The following is a 17903-nucleotide window of genomic DNA, read 5'->3' as shown; positions in this document are numbered from 1 at the left end:
TAGCCATGGTAATGCTGCTTGTTGTGGTGTATAATATACCTGCACACAATATACTTACATAGCCATGGTAATGCTGCTTGTTGTGGTGTATAATATACCTGCACACAATATACTTACATAGCCATTGTAATGCTGCTTGTTGTGGTGTATAATATACCTGCACACAATATACTTACATAGCCATTGTAATGCTGCTTGTTGTGGTGTATAATATACCTGCACACAATACACTTACATAGCCATTGTAATGCTTCCTGTTGTGGTGTATAATGTACCTGCACACAATATACTTACATAGCCATGGTAATGCTTCCTGTTGTAGTGTATAATATACCTGCACACAATATACTTACATAGCCATGGTAATGCTGCTTGTTGTGGTGTATAATATACCTGCACACAATATACTTACATAGCCATGGTAATGCTGCCTGTTGTAGTGTATAATATACCTGCACACAATATACTTACATAGCCATGGTAATGCTGCTTGTTGTGGTGTATAATATACCTACACACAATATACTTACATAGCCATTGTAATGCTGCTCGTTGTGGTGTATAATATACCTGCACACAATATACTTACATAGCCATGGTAATGCTGCCTGTTGTAGTGTATAATATTCCTGCACACAATATACTTACATAGCCATGGTAATGCTGCTTGTTGTGGTGTATAATATACCTGCACACAATATACTTACATAGCCATGGTAATGCTGCTTGTGTGGTGTATAATATACCTGCACACAATATACTTACATAGCCATGGTAATGCTGCTTGTTGTGGTGTATAATATACCTGCACACAATATACTTACATAGCCATGGTAATGCTGCTTGTTATAGTGGTGTATAATATACCTGCACACAATATACTTACATAGCCATGGTAATGCTGCTTGTTGTGGTGTATAATATACCTGCACACAATATACTTACATAGCCATTGTAATGCTGCTTGTTGTGGTGTATAATATACCTGCACACAATACACTTACATTGCCATTGTAATGCTGCTTGTTGTGGTGTATAATATACCTGCACACAATATACTTACATAGCCATGGTAATGCTTCCTGTTGTAGTGTATAATTTACCTGCACACAATATACTTACATAGCCATGGTAATGCTGCTTGTTTGTGGTGTATAATATACCTGCACACATTATACTTACATAGCCATGGTAATGCTGCTTGTTGTGGTGTATAATATACCTGCACACAATATACTTACATAGCCATGGTAATGCTGCTTGTTCTAGTGGTGTATAATATACCTGCACACAATATACTTACATAGCCATGGTAATGCTGCTTGTTGTGGTGTATAATATACCTGCACACAATATACTTACATAGCCATGGTAATACTGCTTGTTGTGGTGTATAATATACCTGCACACAATATACTTACATAGCCATGGTAATGCTGCCTGTTGTAGTGTATAATATACCTGCACACAATATACTTACATAGCTATTGTAATGCTGCTTGTTGTGGTGTATAATATACCTGCACACAATATACTTACATAGCCATTGTAATGCTGCTTGTTGTGGTGTATAATATACCTGCACACAATATACTTACAAAACTATTGTAATGCTACTTGTTGTGGTGTATAATATACCTGCACACAATATACTTACATAGCCATGGTAACGCTGCTTGTTGTGGTGTATAATATACCTGCACACAATATACTTACATAGCCATGGTAATGCTGCTTGTTGTGGTTTATAATATACCTGCACACAATATACTTATATAGCCATGGTAATGCTGCTTGTTGTGGTGTATAATATACCTGCACACAATATACTTACATAGCTATGGTAATGCTGCTTGTTGTGGTGTATAATATACCTGCACACAATATACTTACATAGCTATTGTAATGCTGCTTGTTGTAGTGTATAATATACCTGCACACAATATACTTACATAGCCATGGTAATGCTGCTTGTTGTGGTGTATAATATACCTGCACACAATATACTTACATAGCCATGGTAATGCTGCTTGTTGTGGTGTATAATATACCTGCACACAATATACTTACATAGCCATGGTAATGCTGCTTGTTGTGGTGTATAATATACCTGCACACAATATACTTACATAGCCATTGTAATGCTTCTTGTTGTGGTGTATAATATACCTGCACACAATATACTTACATAGCCATTGTAATGCTGCTTGTTGTGGTGTATAATATACCTGCACACAATATACTTACATAGCCATTGTAATGCTGCTTGTTGTGGTGTATAATATACCTGCACACAATATACTTACATAGCTATTGTAATGCTACTTGTTGTGGTGTATAATATACCTGCACACAATATACTTACATAGCCATGGTAACGCTGCTTGTTGTGGTGTATAATATACCTGCACACAATATACTTACATAGCCATGGTAATGCTGCTTGTTGTGGTGTATAATATACCTGCACACAATATACTTATATAGCCATGGTAATGCTGCTTGTTGTGGTGTATAATATACCTGCACACAATATACTTACATAGCTATGGTAATGCCTGCTTGTTGTGGTGTATAATATACCTGCACACAATATACTTACATAGCTATTGTAATGCTGCTTGTTGTAGTGTATAATATACCTGCACCCAATATACTTACATAGCCATGGTAATGCTGCTTGTTGTGGTGTATAATATACCTGCACACATATACTTACATAGCCATGGTAATGCTGCTTTGTTGTGGTGTATAATATACTGCACACAATATACTTACATAGCCATGGTAATGCTGCTTGTTGTGGTGTATAATATACCTGCACACAATATACTTACATAGCCATTGTAATGCTGCTTGTTGTGGTGTATAATATACCTGCACACAATATACTTACATAGCCATTGTAATGCTGCTTGTTGTGGTGTATAATATACCTGCACACATACACTTACATAGCCATTGTATGCTGCTTGTTGTGGTGTATAATACTACCTGCACAACAATATACTTACATAGCCATGTAATGCTTCCTGTTGTAGTGTATAATATACCTGCACACAATATACTTACATAGCCATGGTAATGCTGCTTGTTGTGGTGTATAATATACCTGCACACAATATACTTACATAGCCATGGTAATGCTGCCTGTTGTAGTGTATAATATACCTGCACACAATATATTTACATAGCCATGGTAATGCTGCTTGTTGTGGTGTATAATATACCTACACACAATATACTTACATAGCCATTGTAATGCTGCTCGTTGTGGTGTATAATATACATGCACACAATATACTTACATAGCCATGGTAATGCTGCCTGTTGTAGTGTATAATATTCCTGCACACAATATACTTACATAGCCATGGTAATGCTGCTTGTTGTGGTGTATAATATACCTGCACACAATATACTTACATAGCCATGGTAATGCTGCTTGTTATAGTGGTGTATAATATACCTGCACACAATATACTTACATAACCATGGTAATGCTGCTTGTTGTGGTGTATAATATACCTGCACACAATATACTTACATAGCCATGGTAATGCTGCTTGTTATAGTGGTGTATAATATACCTGCACACAATATACTTACATAGCCATGGTAATGCTGCTTGTTGTGGTGTATAATATACCTGCACACAATATACTTACATAGCCATTGTAATGCTGCTTGTTGTGGTGTATAATATACCTGCACACAATACACTTACATTGCCATTGTAATGCTGCTTGTTGTGGTGTATAATATACCTGCACACAATATACTTACATAGCCATGGTAATGCTTCCTGTTGTAGTGTATAATTTACCTGCACACAATATACTTACATAGCCATGGTAATGCTGCTTGTTGTGGTGTATAATATACCTGCACACAATATACTTACATAGCTATTGTAATGCTGCTTGTTGTGGTGTATAATATACCTGCACACAATATACTTACATAGCCATGGTAATGCTTCCTGTTGTAGTGTATAATATACCTGCACACAATATACTTACATAGCCATGGTAATGCTGCTTGTTGTGGTGTATAATATACCTGCACACAATATACTTACATAGCCATGGTAATGCTGCCTGTTGTAGTGTATAATATACCTGCACACAATATACTTACATAGCCATGGTAATGCTGCTTGTTGTGGTGTATAATATACCTACACACAATATACTTACATAGCCATTGTAATGCTGCTCGTTGTGGTGTATAATATACCTGCACACAATATACTTACATAGCCATGGTAATGCTGCCTGTTGTAGTGTATAATATTCCTGCACACAATATACTTACATAGCCATGGTAATGCTGCTTGTTGTGGTGTATAATATACCTGCACACAATATACTTACATAGCCATGGTAATGCTGCTTGTTGTGGTGTATAATATACCTGCACACAATATACTTACATAGCCATGGTAATGCTGCTTGTTATAGTGGTGTATAATATACCTGCACACAATATACTTACATAGCCATGGTAATGCTGCTTGTTGTGGTGTATAATATACCTGCACACAATATACTTACATAGCCATTGTAATGCTGCTTGTTGTGGTGTATAATATACCTGCACACAATACACTTACATTGCCATTGTAATGCTGCTTGTTGTGGTGTATAATATACCTGCACACAATATACTTACATAGCCATGGTAATGCTTCCTGTTGTAGTGTATAATTTACCTGCACACAATATACTTACATAGCCATGGTAATGCTGCTTGTTGTGGTGTATAATATACCTGCACACATTATACTTACATAGCCATGGTAATGCTGCTTGTTGTGGTGTATAATATACCTGCACACAATATACTTACATAGCCATGGTAATGCTGCTTGTTCTAGTGGTGTATAATATACCTGCACACAATATACTTACATAGCCATGGTAATGCTGCTTGTTGTGGTGTATAATATACCTGCACACAATATACTTACATAGCCATGGTAATACTGCTTGTTGTGGTGTATAATATACCTGCACACAATATACTTACATAGCCATGGTAATGCTGCCTGTTGTAGTGTATAATATACCTGCACACAATATACTTACATAGCTATTGTAATGCTGCTTGTTGTGGTGTATAATATACCTGCACACAATATACTTACATAGCCATTGTAATGCTGCTTGTTGTGGTGTATAATATACCTGCACACAATATACTTACAAAACTATTGTAATGCTACTTGTTGTGGTGTATAATATACCTGCACACAATATACTTACATAGCCATGGTAACGCTGCTTGTTGTGGTGTATAATATACCTGCACACAATATACTTACATAGCCATGGTAATGCTGCTTGTTGTGGTGTATAATATACCTGCACACAATATACTTATATAGCCATGGTAATGCTGCTTGTTGTGGTGTATAATATACCTGCACACAATATACTTACATAGCTATGGTAATGCTGCTTGTTGTGGTGTATAATATACCTGCACACAATATACTTACATAGCTATTGTAATGCTGCTTGTTGTAGTGTATAATATACCTGCACACAATATACTTACATAGCCATGGTAATGCTGCTTGTTGTGGTGTATAATATACCTGCACACAATATACTTACATAGCCATGGTAATGCTGCTTGTTGTGGTGTATAATATACCTGCACACAATATACTTACATAGCCATGGTAATGCTGCTTGTTGTGGTGTATAATATACCTGCACACAATATACTTACATAGCCATTGTAATGCTGCTTGTTGTGGTGTATAATATACCTGCACACAATATACTTACATAGCCATTGTAATGCTGCTTGTTGTGGTGTATAATATACCTGCACACAATATACTTACATAGCCATTGTAATGCTGCTTGTTGTGGTGTATAATATACCTGCACACAATATACTTACATAGCTATTGTAATGCTACTTGTTGTGGTGTATAATATACCTGCACACAATATACTTACATAGCCATGGTAACGCTGCTTGTTGTGGTGTATAATATACCTGCACACAATATACTTACATAGCCATGGTAATGCTGCTTGTTGTGGTGTATAATATACCTGCACACAATATACTTATATAGCCATGGTAATGCTGCTTGTTGTGGTGTATAATATACCTGCACACAATATACTTACATAGCTATGGTAATGCTGCTTGTTGTGGTGTATAATATACCTGCACACAATATACTTACATAGCTATTGTAATGCTGCTTGTTGTAGTGTATAATATACCTGCACACAATATACTTACATAGCCATGGTAATGCTGCTTGTGGTGTATAATATACCTGCACACAATATACTTACATAGCCATGGTAATGCTGCTTGTTGTGGTGTATAATATACCTCCACACAATATACTTACATAGCCATGGTAATGCTGCTTGTTGTGGTGTATAATATACCTGCACACAATATACTTACATAGCCATTGTAATGCTGCTTGTTGTGGTGTATAATATACCTGCACACAATATACTTACATAGCCATTGTAATGCTGCTTGTTGTGGTGTATAATATACCTGCACACAATACACTTACATAGCCATTGTAATGCTGCTTGTTGTGGTGTATAATATACCTGCACACAATATACTTACATAGCCATGGTAATGCTTCCTGTTGTAGTGTATAATATACCTGCACACAATATACTTACATAGCCATGGTAATGCTGCTTGTTGTGGTGTATAATATACCTGCACACAATATACTTACATAGCCATGGTAATGCTGCCTGTTGTAGTGTATAATATACCTGCACACAATATATTTACATAGCCATGGTAATGCTGCTTGTTGTGGTGTATAATATACCTACACACAATATACTTACATAGCCATTGTAATGCTGCTCGTTGTGGTGTATAATATACCTGCACACAATATACTTACATAGCCATGGTAATGCTGCCTGTTGTAGTGTATAATATTCCTGCACACAATATACTTACATAGCCATGGTAATGCTGCTTGTTGTGGTGTATAATATACCTGCACACAATATACTTACATAGCCATGGTAATGCTGCTTGTTGTGGTGTATAATATACCTGCACACAATATACTTACATAACCATGGTAATGCTGCTTGTTGTGGTGTATAATATACCTGCACACAATATACTTACATAGCCATGGTAATGCTGCTTGTTATAGTGGTGTATAATATACCTGCACACAATATACTTACATAGCCATGGTAATGCTGCTTGTTGTGGTGTATAATATACCTGCACACAATATACTTACATAGCCATTGTAATGCTGCTTGTTGTGGTGTATAATATACCTGCACACAATACACTTACATTGCCATTGTAATGCTGCTTGTTGTGGTGTATAATATACCTGCACACAATATACTTACATAGCCATGGTAATGCTTCCTGTTGTAGTGTATAATTTACCTGCACACAATATACTTACATAGCCATGGTAATGCTGCTTGTTGTGGTGTATAATATACCTGCACACAATATACTTACATAGCCATGGTAATGCTGCTTGTTGTGGTGTATAATATACCTGCACACAATATACTTACATAGCCATTGTAATGCTGCTTGTTGTGGTGTATAATATACCTGCACACAATATACTTACATAGCCATGGTAATGCTGCTTGTTGTGGTGTATAATATACCTGCACACAATATACTTACATAGCCATGGTAATGCTGCTTGTTGTGGTGTATAATATACCTGCACACAATATACTTACATAGCCATGGTAATACTGCTTGTTGTGGTGTATAATATACCTGCACACAATATACTTACATAGCCATGGTAATGCTGCCTGTTGTAGTGTATAATATTCCTGCACACAATATACTTACATAACCATGGTAATGCTGCTTGTTGTGGTGTATAATATACCTGCACACAATATACTTACATAACCATGGTAATGCTGCTTGTTGTGGTGTATAATATACCTGCACACAATATACTTACATAGCCATGGTAATGCTGCTTGTTGTGGTGTATAATATACCTGCACACAATATACTTACATAACCATGGTAATGCTGCTTGTTGTGGTGTATAATATACCTGCACACAATATACTTACATAGCCATGGTAATGCTGCTTGTTATAGTGGTGTATAATATACCTGCACACAATATACTTACATAGCCATGGTAATGCTGCTTGTTGTGGTGTATAATATACCTGCACACAATATACTTACATAGCCATGGTAATGCTGCTTGTTGTGGAGAAATTGCAGAACAGTTATTAATACACTTTCTACCTCTGTGATTACCTTGTATCTAAGCCTCTGCAGACTGCCCCCTGATCACATGACTATTTATTTATTATCTATTGACTTGCATTTTAGACAAATAGTGCAGTTTCATCCACAATTCACGGGCGTGAGCACAATGTTATCTATATGGCTCAAATGAACTAGCAGTCTCCTGTTGTGAAAAGCTAATAAAAAAGCATGTGATAAGAGGCTGTCCATAATGGCTTAGAAACAGGCAGAAATTTAGAGGTTTAAATGTTATAAAGTATATTAATATAACAATGTTGTTTGTGCAAAGCTGGGGAATGGGTAGTTAAGGCGTTGTCTATCTTTTTAAACAATTTTGGTATTGACTGTCCCTTTAATCTAGCCATGTCATTATTGTTGACTCTATCAGTGGAATCTATTCCAGTCTATTAGAAGAGATGTGTAAGCTAAATTAATATTTTGTATTTAGAGAATTTTGACATCGGTATTCCAATCCATCAGACAGCACTGGAAACTTCTCACCAGATCTTTTGGCTTTTTTTCTTTCAACAATCTGAGCATCTTGAAAACCCATATTAACAATTTTTTGCTTAACATTTTTGCTCATGTTCAGTTCATATGCAAATAGACATAATTGTTTCCTGGTTTAATAAAATATTAGAAATATGTTTCAAAACATACTGTTAAATTATTAAAGTTGCACATAACTAAAACTCTGTCATCAGAATTATGTCAACTTATGTGAAATAGTTACTTGAGCACATATTGGACTGACATATGTTAAAAGGGATATAAAACCCCAAATTTTCAAAGACCTTTATGAGACGGTGGTGGAACTGTAGCGTGGTCACAATATGTAACTTGAACTACTAGCATTAAACACAAACACGCTCAACAATACCTGACCGTACCACTCTTTCTTCAGCCCTACACTCCCCTTCTCCCCCCCCCCCCCCTTTGGGGATATGGTCTCTAAAGCATAAAATGATTAGATCCATAGTTGTATTATAGTGTTTGGATATGTTTTACTTTGAATCCTGAACCTTTTTAATATATTCATATCATATACATGTTTGCTTATTAGCCTGCTTGCTTCTTATGCTGTATTAATTTATTTAGAGAGCTATGTTAGATACTACATACTAGTGTAATGCGCTGCATGTAACATAATAGTCCTTTCAAGGTCGAACAATATGACTGAGCCAAGAGTATTTTGTTTCTTCCATGTTATTTACTAGCTAAACAGTCCTCTAGCCATACATTAGTTAGCCATTCATATATACTTATTATATGGTTGGCATTAGAGTATTGTGCTCTATCCTAGTTCCTAGTGAGATAAAATTATGTTCCTTATATACTGTTAATGTGCAAAATTAGGTCCAAGAGTTGCCTCTTGTCAGGACTACTCTTAGAGATTGGTTTATACCATCATCAGACCGTCCCTTTAAGGATTCCAATACATCAATTACTCCACCCTATATAAACACCACATTGGCCCTTCCCTCATTGCTTAGTATTGAAGTGAATTCCTCATTCTTATCCTGAGCCTATCCTGTGAACGCTGTTCACACCTAAGTCTCCCTGCTGCTGCAGAATCCTGTGAACGCTGTTCACACTCAAGTCTCTTTGTTGCTGCTGTTTCATTGTGAACGCTGTTCACACTACAGCCGTAGTAATCCTCAACCCTGCTACAACTTTCATTCTGTGACAGTCTCCTTCCGGATTTGCCGCTCTCCTACCTGCAACTCGGATCTCCGGTCTCACTAACAGCTCCGCTCCACTTCCAATCTAGCTCCCCTCTCAAGTTCTACGCTAACGGCTTTCCTTGCGGTGACGTCACACGCCTGCTGCTCACTGTCTCCGGATCTCCCGCTTTCAGCCTGTGTACTCTCTACCACTCCAGACTCAGTAAGTGTGCAGACTTGTCCTAGTTGTCTCCACATAGTTATTTCTGTATTTCATACTTGCCTCAATGTTATTTTGTTACCGGATATCTCTGATTAACTACTGCTCAGGTTAACCACATATCAATTGAGCTGGCTTACCCTCATTCTCCAATTGACTTTTGTTGTTCATTCCATTTTATGTTTGCACCCGGGTTCTCCCTCCTATCTCAAGGGGTCATATTTTTGCTATTTTTATATGTTTGTGCACATACTGTTCCCTTTTTATTATCTTGCATTCCTTGGGAAAACTACAGTATATTTCTCCCTGCTGCAAATGTTAGTGCTAATTAGCACAGGTGGCAGCAATAGGGTTAATGTACTTGTGAATCCCTATAACAATTACAGCCTGGTGATATAAGGTAAGCACTATTGCTTCTACACATACAAGTGTGGTTCCCTGTATCTTTTTGCTACATAATATTATAAGTATCTATCTGACTCAGCAGTTGTGGTCCAGCAATTCATTTGCTATTGTCTGTATTTTTCTAGATACAAGACTGAGCATTGTGACAGAATACTAAGCCTTTTCCAACTATGGACCCAGCTGAGATCAATGTCCAGATGCAAGCATTAATTCAAAGGGTTGACCTTTTAACTACTGGGTTAAATACCCTAAAAGCAGAAAATGATTCACTTAAAGCCTATATCAGGGACGTAGTGGATAAAAGAATCCCTCTTACAGAACCCCAGGTTAGCCCCCCAGAAAAGTTCTATGGTGACAGGACCCTCTATAGGGAGTTTAAAAATGCCTGTCTGTTAATGTTCGCCCTCAAGCCACAAACCTACCCTAATGACAGGGTTAGAGTACTCACTACTATATTATATCTTAGAGGTGAGCCACGTACCTGGGCTAATACCTATTTTGAGAGTAATGAAGAGATATTGAATTCTCTAGAGAATTTTTTCACAGCAATGGGTCAACTTTATGAAGATCCTTATAAGCAGCTTACCGCTGAAAATGCTATGCGGGCTCTTAAGCAAAAAAAGAGAGTGGTAGAGGACTATATCACAGAATTCAAGAAGTGGGCAAAGGATTCCCAGTGGAACAACCTTTCGCTCAGGAATCAAATCAGATTAGGGCTCTCAGATGGTATTAAGGATGAGCTATCAAGATCAGAGCTCCCTAATACTCTAGAAGAGTTAATGACACTCAGCATAACTATAGATAGGCGTCTTAGGGAGAGACACCAGGAAAGGTCCAGTCATGACCCTATCTCAAAAAAGCTTGGTACCAGTACACATGTTCAATCATCCAGCAAAAGTTCTACTGAACCTATGGATATTGGATTCGTAAAAGGGCCTCTATCGCCCCAAGAAAAACTTAGAAGACGTACTAATAATTTATGTTTATACTGCGCATCTGAGGACCATACAGTCAAGGAATGTCCTTCCCTCTTGAGACAAAATAAGGGTAAGAACCTTTCTCATTCCTTCTGTTGTAACACCCAGCACAGTTCGTCCTCCTATCTAAGATTGCTCCTTCTTTTGCAGTGGGATCAGTTGCGTCTAGCCGCCTCCGCGATAATTGACTCCGGAGCCACAGCTTCCTATATTGATAAAGATTTCTGCACTACCAATAAAATACCACTAATGAAAAAAAGCTCTCCTGTCTTTTTAAGAGGTATAGATGGGAAAACCATAACCACGGGGCCCGTAGATTACCATACTATCCCTCTACTGGTAACATGTTCTGACCACCATAAGGAATACTTATCATTTGACGTTATTTGTTCTCCTGTTTCACCTATAGTTTTAGGCATTCAATGGTTACATACACATAACCCACAGATTGATTGGAATACATCAACACTTACATATAATTCTCCTTATTGTGTAAACACCTGTCTCCCAAACAGTATTCTTCAGACTTCTGCAGTGCCTGATCATAGTGAGATACCTGAGGTTTATAGAGATTTTACAGATGTCTTTAGTAAAAAGGAGGCTGACAGTCTTCCTCCTCATAGGAAGTACGATTGTCCCATAGAGATCTATCCAGGTTCAGAGATTCCCTTTGGACACATATTTCCACTATCAAATTCAGAATTAGAACACCTCAAAACTTATCTGGATGAGAATTTGAAAAAAGGCTTTATCCGACCTTCCACCTCTCCAGCTGGAGCAGGCATATTTTTTGTTAAAAATAAAGATGGGACTCTTAGACCCATAATTGACTATCGTCAATTAAACAAGATCACAGTGAAGAATCGTTACCCCCTACCTCTTATCCCAGAGCTCATTGAGAGACTCGAAGGGGCTAGATTCTTCACGAAGTTAGATCTAAGGGGAGCGTACAATCTGGTCCGTATAAGATCTGGCGACGAATGGCTGACGGCGTTTTGTACTCGGTACGGCCTCTTTGAATACGTCGTCATGCCATTCGGGTTGTGTAATGCCCCTGCTACCTTCCAGCATCTGATAAACGACCTGTTTAGAGATGTCCTAGACGTATATATCGTTATTTACTTGGATGATATCCTTATATATTCCAAGACCTATGAACAGCATGTATATCATGTTAGACAAGTTTTATCCAGGCTAAGAAGTAACTACTTGTATGCCAAGGCTGAGAAATGCATTTTCAATTCACAATCTATTTCGTTCCTGGGATATGAAATTTCCCCTTCTGGTATTCGTATGGAGGATAATAAAATTACGACATTATTAAATTTTCCTACACCAAAGTCTAAATGTCAGGTAAAGTGTTTTATGGGGTTCGCTAACTTCTATCGTAAATTTATAAGAAATTTTTCTAAGTTAGCAATACCTTTAACCAGACTCACTAAAGCCAATATACCTTTTAAATGGACAGCTGAGTCACAGGAAGCTTTTGATTTCTTCAAACAGAAATTCACTAGTGCACCTATTCTGCATTTCCCAGACCCTAAACTCCAATATATTTTAGAGGTCGATGCCTCCAATTATGCGATAGGAGCAGTTCTATCACAAAGAGTCGCCATAACGAAACCTTTACACCCCGTAGCCTTCTATTCACGAACCCTAAACGCTGCTGAACAAAACTACCCCATAGGGGAGAAGGAACTCCTCGCCATAAAACTTTCTCTCGAACATTGGCGTCATCTATTGGAAGACACTGAATTACCTACTCTGATCTACACTGACCACCGTAATCTCCAATACCTGAAAACTACAAGAACCTTGTCCGCCAGACAAGTTAGGTGGAACCTCTTCTTCTCGCGGTTTAACTTCCTCATTAACTACCGTCCATCCTCAAAAAACCAGAAGGCGGATGCTCTCTCACGAATGCCTGAAGAACCGATAACTTCTCATCTTCAACAAACTGTTATTCCTTCTCAGAACTTTCTTTGTTTCACTTTTGATACTTTACCTCTTCTCATGAAGGAACAGCAAACTGATCAGACTAAACCACTTCCCCTCTTGCAACGCAACTCAGAGGGTTGCTACTGTTTCCACAACCGTCTCTATGTTCCACCATCTCTCAGAAGATCTCTACTTGAGGCAGTACACGACTCCCCTCTTGCTGGACACCCTGGAATTGCTAAGACTCAAGAATTAGCCAAGAGGAACTATTGGTGGCCAAAGATGAGTAGTGATATTACACAACATGTCCTAACATGTCCTGCTTGTACCACTTCCAAGAGGAAAAAACAACCTCCCTATGGTCTTTTACTCCCATTACCAACTCCCAAAAGACCCTGGACTGAAATTGCCCTAGACTTCATAGTCGATTTACCACTATCCGCAAAGAACAACACTATCCTTGTTGTGGTAGACCTATTCACTAAAATGTGTCATTTCATCCCATTCAGCAAGTTGCCAACTTCTCTCGAGACTGTACAGCTCCTCATCAGTCACGTTATCAAACTTCATGGTTTACCCCAAACTATACTAAGCGACCGAGGAACTCAATTCTCCAGCAAATTATGGATGGAATTCTGTAGATTATTCCACATTGATAGAAGACTGACCACTGCATACCACCCACAGTCAAATGGACAAACGGAACATTGTAATCAATGGCTAGAACAATTCCTGAGATCCTTCTGCTCTACACAACAACATCTCTGGGCAGAATATCTCCCATATGCTGAGTTCAGCTATAACAATACATTACACTCAGCTACTAATCAGACACCATTTTACTCTAGCTATGGCTTCCATCCTACTTTTCACTTACATCCAACCCAGGACTCTACCTCTCCCACCATTTCTGAGATCTCAAACATCATCTCTTCGAACTTCAAGTGTATTGAGACCTCCATACAGAACGCTAAAACCATATACAAGAAATACTATGATAGGCATAGAACACCACCACCACAATATATGGTTGGAGATTTGGTCTGGCTCTCCACCAAGAATCTCAGAATGAATTGTCCTTCCAAGAAACTATCACCACTCTATGTTGGACCTTATCCAATCGAACACATAATCAATGTCAATGCAGTTCGTCTCACTCTTCCTGATACTTTAAAAATCCACCCAACCTTTCATGTGTCCCTGCTTAAGCCATACCGTGCTCTGAGGGGATCTTCCAAACATTCCTACGTTCCTCCTGTTCAAATTGATCCGAACCTAGAATACGAAGTTCGAGCTATACTGGATTCACGGCTCAGTCATGGGACTCTGCAGTACCTAGTTAGTTGGAAGGGCTATCCTCAGGATGATGATTCCTGGGAACCAGCGACTAACATTTCAGCTCCCAGGTTGATCTCTCGTTTCCATCAGAGGAACCCTGAACGTCCAGCACCTTGAGCTCCGGTGTCGCTCCTTGAAGGGGGGATCCTGTCAGGACTACTCTTAGAGATTGGTTTATACCATCATCAGACCGTCCCTTTAAGGATTCCAATACATCAATTACTCCACCCTATATAAACACCACATTGGCCCTTCCCTCATTGCTTAGTATTGAAGTGAATTCCTCATTCTTATCCTGAGCCTATCCTGTGAACGCTGTTCACACCTAAGTCTCCCTGCTGCTGCAGAATCCTGTGAACGCTGTTCACACTCAAGTCTCTTTGTTGCTGCTGTTTCATTGTGAACGCTGTTCACACTACAGCCGTAGTAATCCTCAACCCTGCTACAACTTTCATTCTGTGACAGTCTCCTTCCGGATTTGCCGCTCTCCTACCTGCAACTCGGATCTCCGGTCTCACTAACAGCTCCGCTCCACTTCCAATCTAGCTCCCCTCTCAAGTTCTACGCTAACGGCTTTCCTTGCGGTGACGTCACACGCCTGCTGCTCACTGTCTCCGGATCTCCCGCTTTCAGCCTGTGTACTCTCTACCACTCCAGACTCAGTAAGTGTGCAGACTTGTCCTAGTTGTCTCCACATAGTTATTTCTGTATTTCATACTTGCCTCAATGTTATTTTGTTACCGGATATCTCTGATTAACTACTGCTCAGGTTAACCACATATCAATTGAGCTGGCTTACCCTCATTCTCCAATTGACTTTTGTTGTTCATTCCATTTTATGTTTGCACCCGAGTTCTCCCTCCTATCTCAAGGGGTCATATTTTTGCTATTTTTATATCTTTGTGCACATACTGTTCCCTTTTTATTATCTTGCATTCCTTGGGAAAACTACAGTATATTTCTCCCTGCTGCAAATGTTAGTGCTAATTAGCACAGGTGGCAGCAATAGGGTTAATGTACTTGTGAATCCCTATAACAATTACAGCCTGGTGATATAAGGTAACCACTATTGCTTCTACACATACAAGTGTGGTTCCCTGTATCTTTTTGCTACATAATATTATAAGTATCTATCTGACTCAGCAGTTGTGGTCCAGCAATTCATTTGCTATTGTCTGTATTTTTCTAGATACAAGACTGAGCATTGTGACACCTCTAATGTTGCAGAGGGAATCTATTTTTATATATATATATAATTATATTCCCTTATATGATGTTAATGTGAAAAATGAGGTCCATGTGTGGACTCTAATGTAGCTGAAGGAAGCCAATTACTTTATGTTAAAATTGGAGGTTTATAATTAAGACACATATTTGTTTAAGCAGATTCTTTGTTTGTATTAATATTGATTTGTTTCTTAGTAGTAGACAATTGAATGCATATCCTTGTATTGCTGTTATTTAAGTCGGTACATTGATAACTTCCTGTTTGTCTGCTGTATTATATTTGTAAACCTCAATAATAAACAAACAAAAAAAAAAACTAATAATAATGCCACCTTAAAGCATAAAACAAAGATTCATTATATGGAACCTTTAGATTTAAAATGAGCAAAGTTGAAATTCAAGCAAACTTTTTCATGGCAAATAAATCTTGTCTTGCAATATTTCTATTGACTTAGGAACCACAGTCCCTATATGTGTGTTTAGATTTGTTTATACATAGATAATCAATATTCTGTCACCCTCATAGCACTTTACCTATAAATGAAAATAATAATCCACATTTCTTTTTTTATTAAGAAATACATATATTGAGTACCACATTTTACTTTTTGTGTATGACTTCTTAGCATATAAAAGTATTATCCAACTGTAAGTGCACAGTGCAATAGAGGTTAAATGTATTATATGTTACAGATGCACAGACGTTAATGAGGCTGTTCTATTTACATTTTAGGATTTCCAAATAGACCAAAGTCTCTAAAGGTAATCATTAACCCGAACAGTCATAAAGGAGAAGCTCCCCGTATCTACTGTGACCACATCGAGCCTCTTTTTAAACTTGCTGACATCCAGACTGCTGTTACAGGTAAGTTTGTTTCAGTACATAAATCATTTGAATAGAGGGAAAGATCACTAGGTAACCAAGACAACCTGAACTTTCAGTTAATCCCCACTGGCTTTCAGTGGAAGCTTAAAGTACTGTAAATCAGGTTACATGCAGAATATGTTTATATTGTTACAGCTCAAATTGCACAGCTTTTTTCCCCCTCATTTTAATTTTTATTTGCATCATGTATTAAACAAAGCAAAATGTCCTCTATATGTTATCATTTTGATAGAAAAGTTAGGTTTTACACACACACGCACACACACCTATATACAGTAAAAGCTAGTCAGTGCCAGTTTCCATAGTTTTTTAGTGCTATATTAATAAACTGAGCACCTTAGCAGGTGTAAGGTTAGAGTGCACAAGCGGCTGTTTGTGTGTGTATATGTAAACCATAGGCAAACCAAAAAATAGGACTGAAGAGTTTAATAATAAAAATGATGTAACAGAACATCCATGAGCAATGGGCATCTCAGCCTATTGTTGGTAATTGGTGCTCACATGAGGTTTGCTTCCTTCTTCTATTATTAAACGGACATTAAACACTAAATAAATGCTAGATAGAATGATGCATTGAAAGATAAGATTAGTCTGAGAATAACATGTATTTGTTTAAGTTTAATTAGATGTTAAAATATTGACAAAATAAGTGTAAAGTTCTAGTGTCTATAAAACAATAGGAGCTGCCATGTTGTAACTTAGGTTACCTTCTCTGCTGTAACCAATTAGGTACAGTTATAAATAGGTCACTAGAGTGTACAGCCAATGACATTGTGGAATATAGCAGTGTTTTGCACTTCCACTTCTTACAGGATGATGAGTAAGGGAGATGACTATAGGGCTATAAATGATTATTACATTTTAAAATGAGATTTGATTCAATATCGCTGTTGGTTTGTGACTACACAATGCACACTATTAGGCCGAATTATCAAATGTCTGTCGGACCTGATCTGACAGTG

At 37.8% G+C, this 17903-nt stretch overlaps 1 protein-coding gene across 1 annotated transcript in view; it reads left to right on the top strand.

Annotated features, from left to right (window-relative positions):
* Positions 1 to 17903, top strand: part of CERKL (ceramide kinase like) — a 618864-nt gene that overhangs the window by 291832 nt on the left and 309129 nt on the right. The window contains 1 exon segment of the mRNA XM_053698522.1: positions 16789 to 16920. Within this exon segment, the coding sequence (XP_053554497.1) occupies positions 16789 to 16920 (132 nt within the window).

The sequence above is a fragment of the Bombina bombina genome, chromosome 1 (genome assembly GCF_027579735.1).
Source record: "Bombina bombina isolate aBomBom1 chromosome 1, aBomBom1.pri, whole genome shotgun sequence".
In the NCBI taxonomy this organism is placed as follows: Eukaryota; Metazoa; Chordata; class Amphibia; order Anura; family Bombinatoridae; genus Bombina; species Bombina bombina.
Note: the sequence above shows the minus strand (reverse complement) of the source record. Positions and strands in the feature narration are given on the sequence as shown.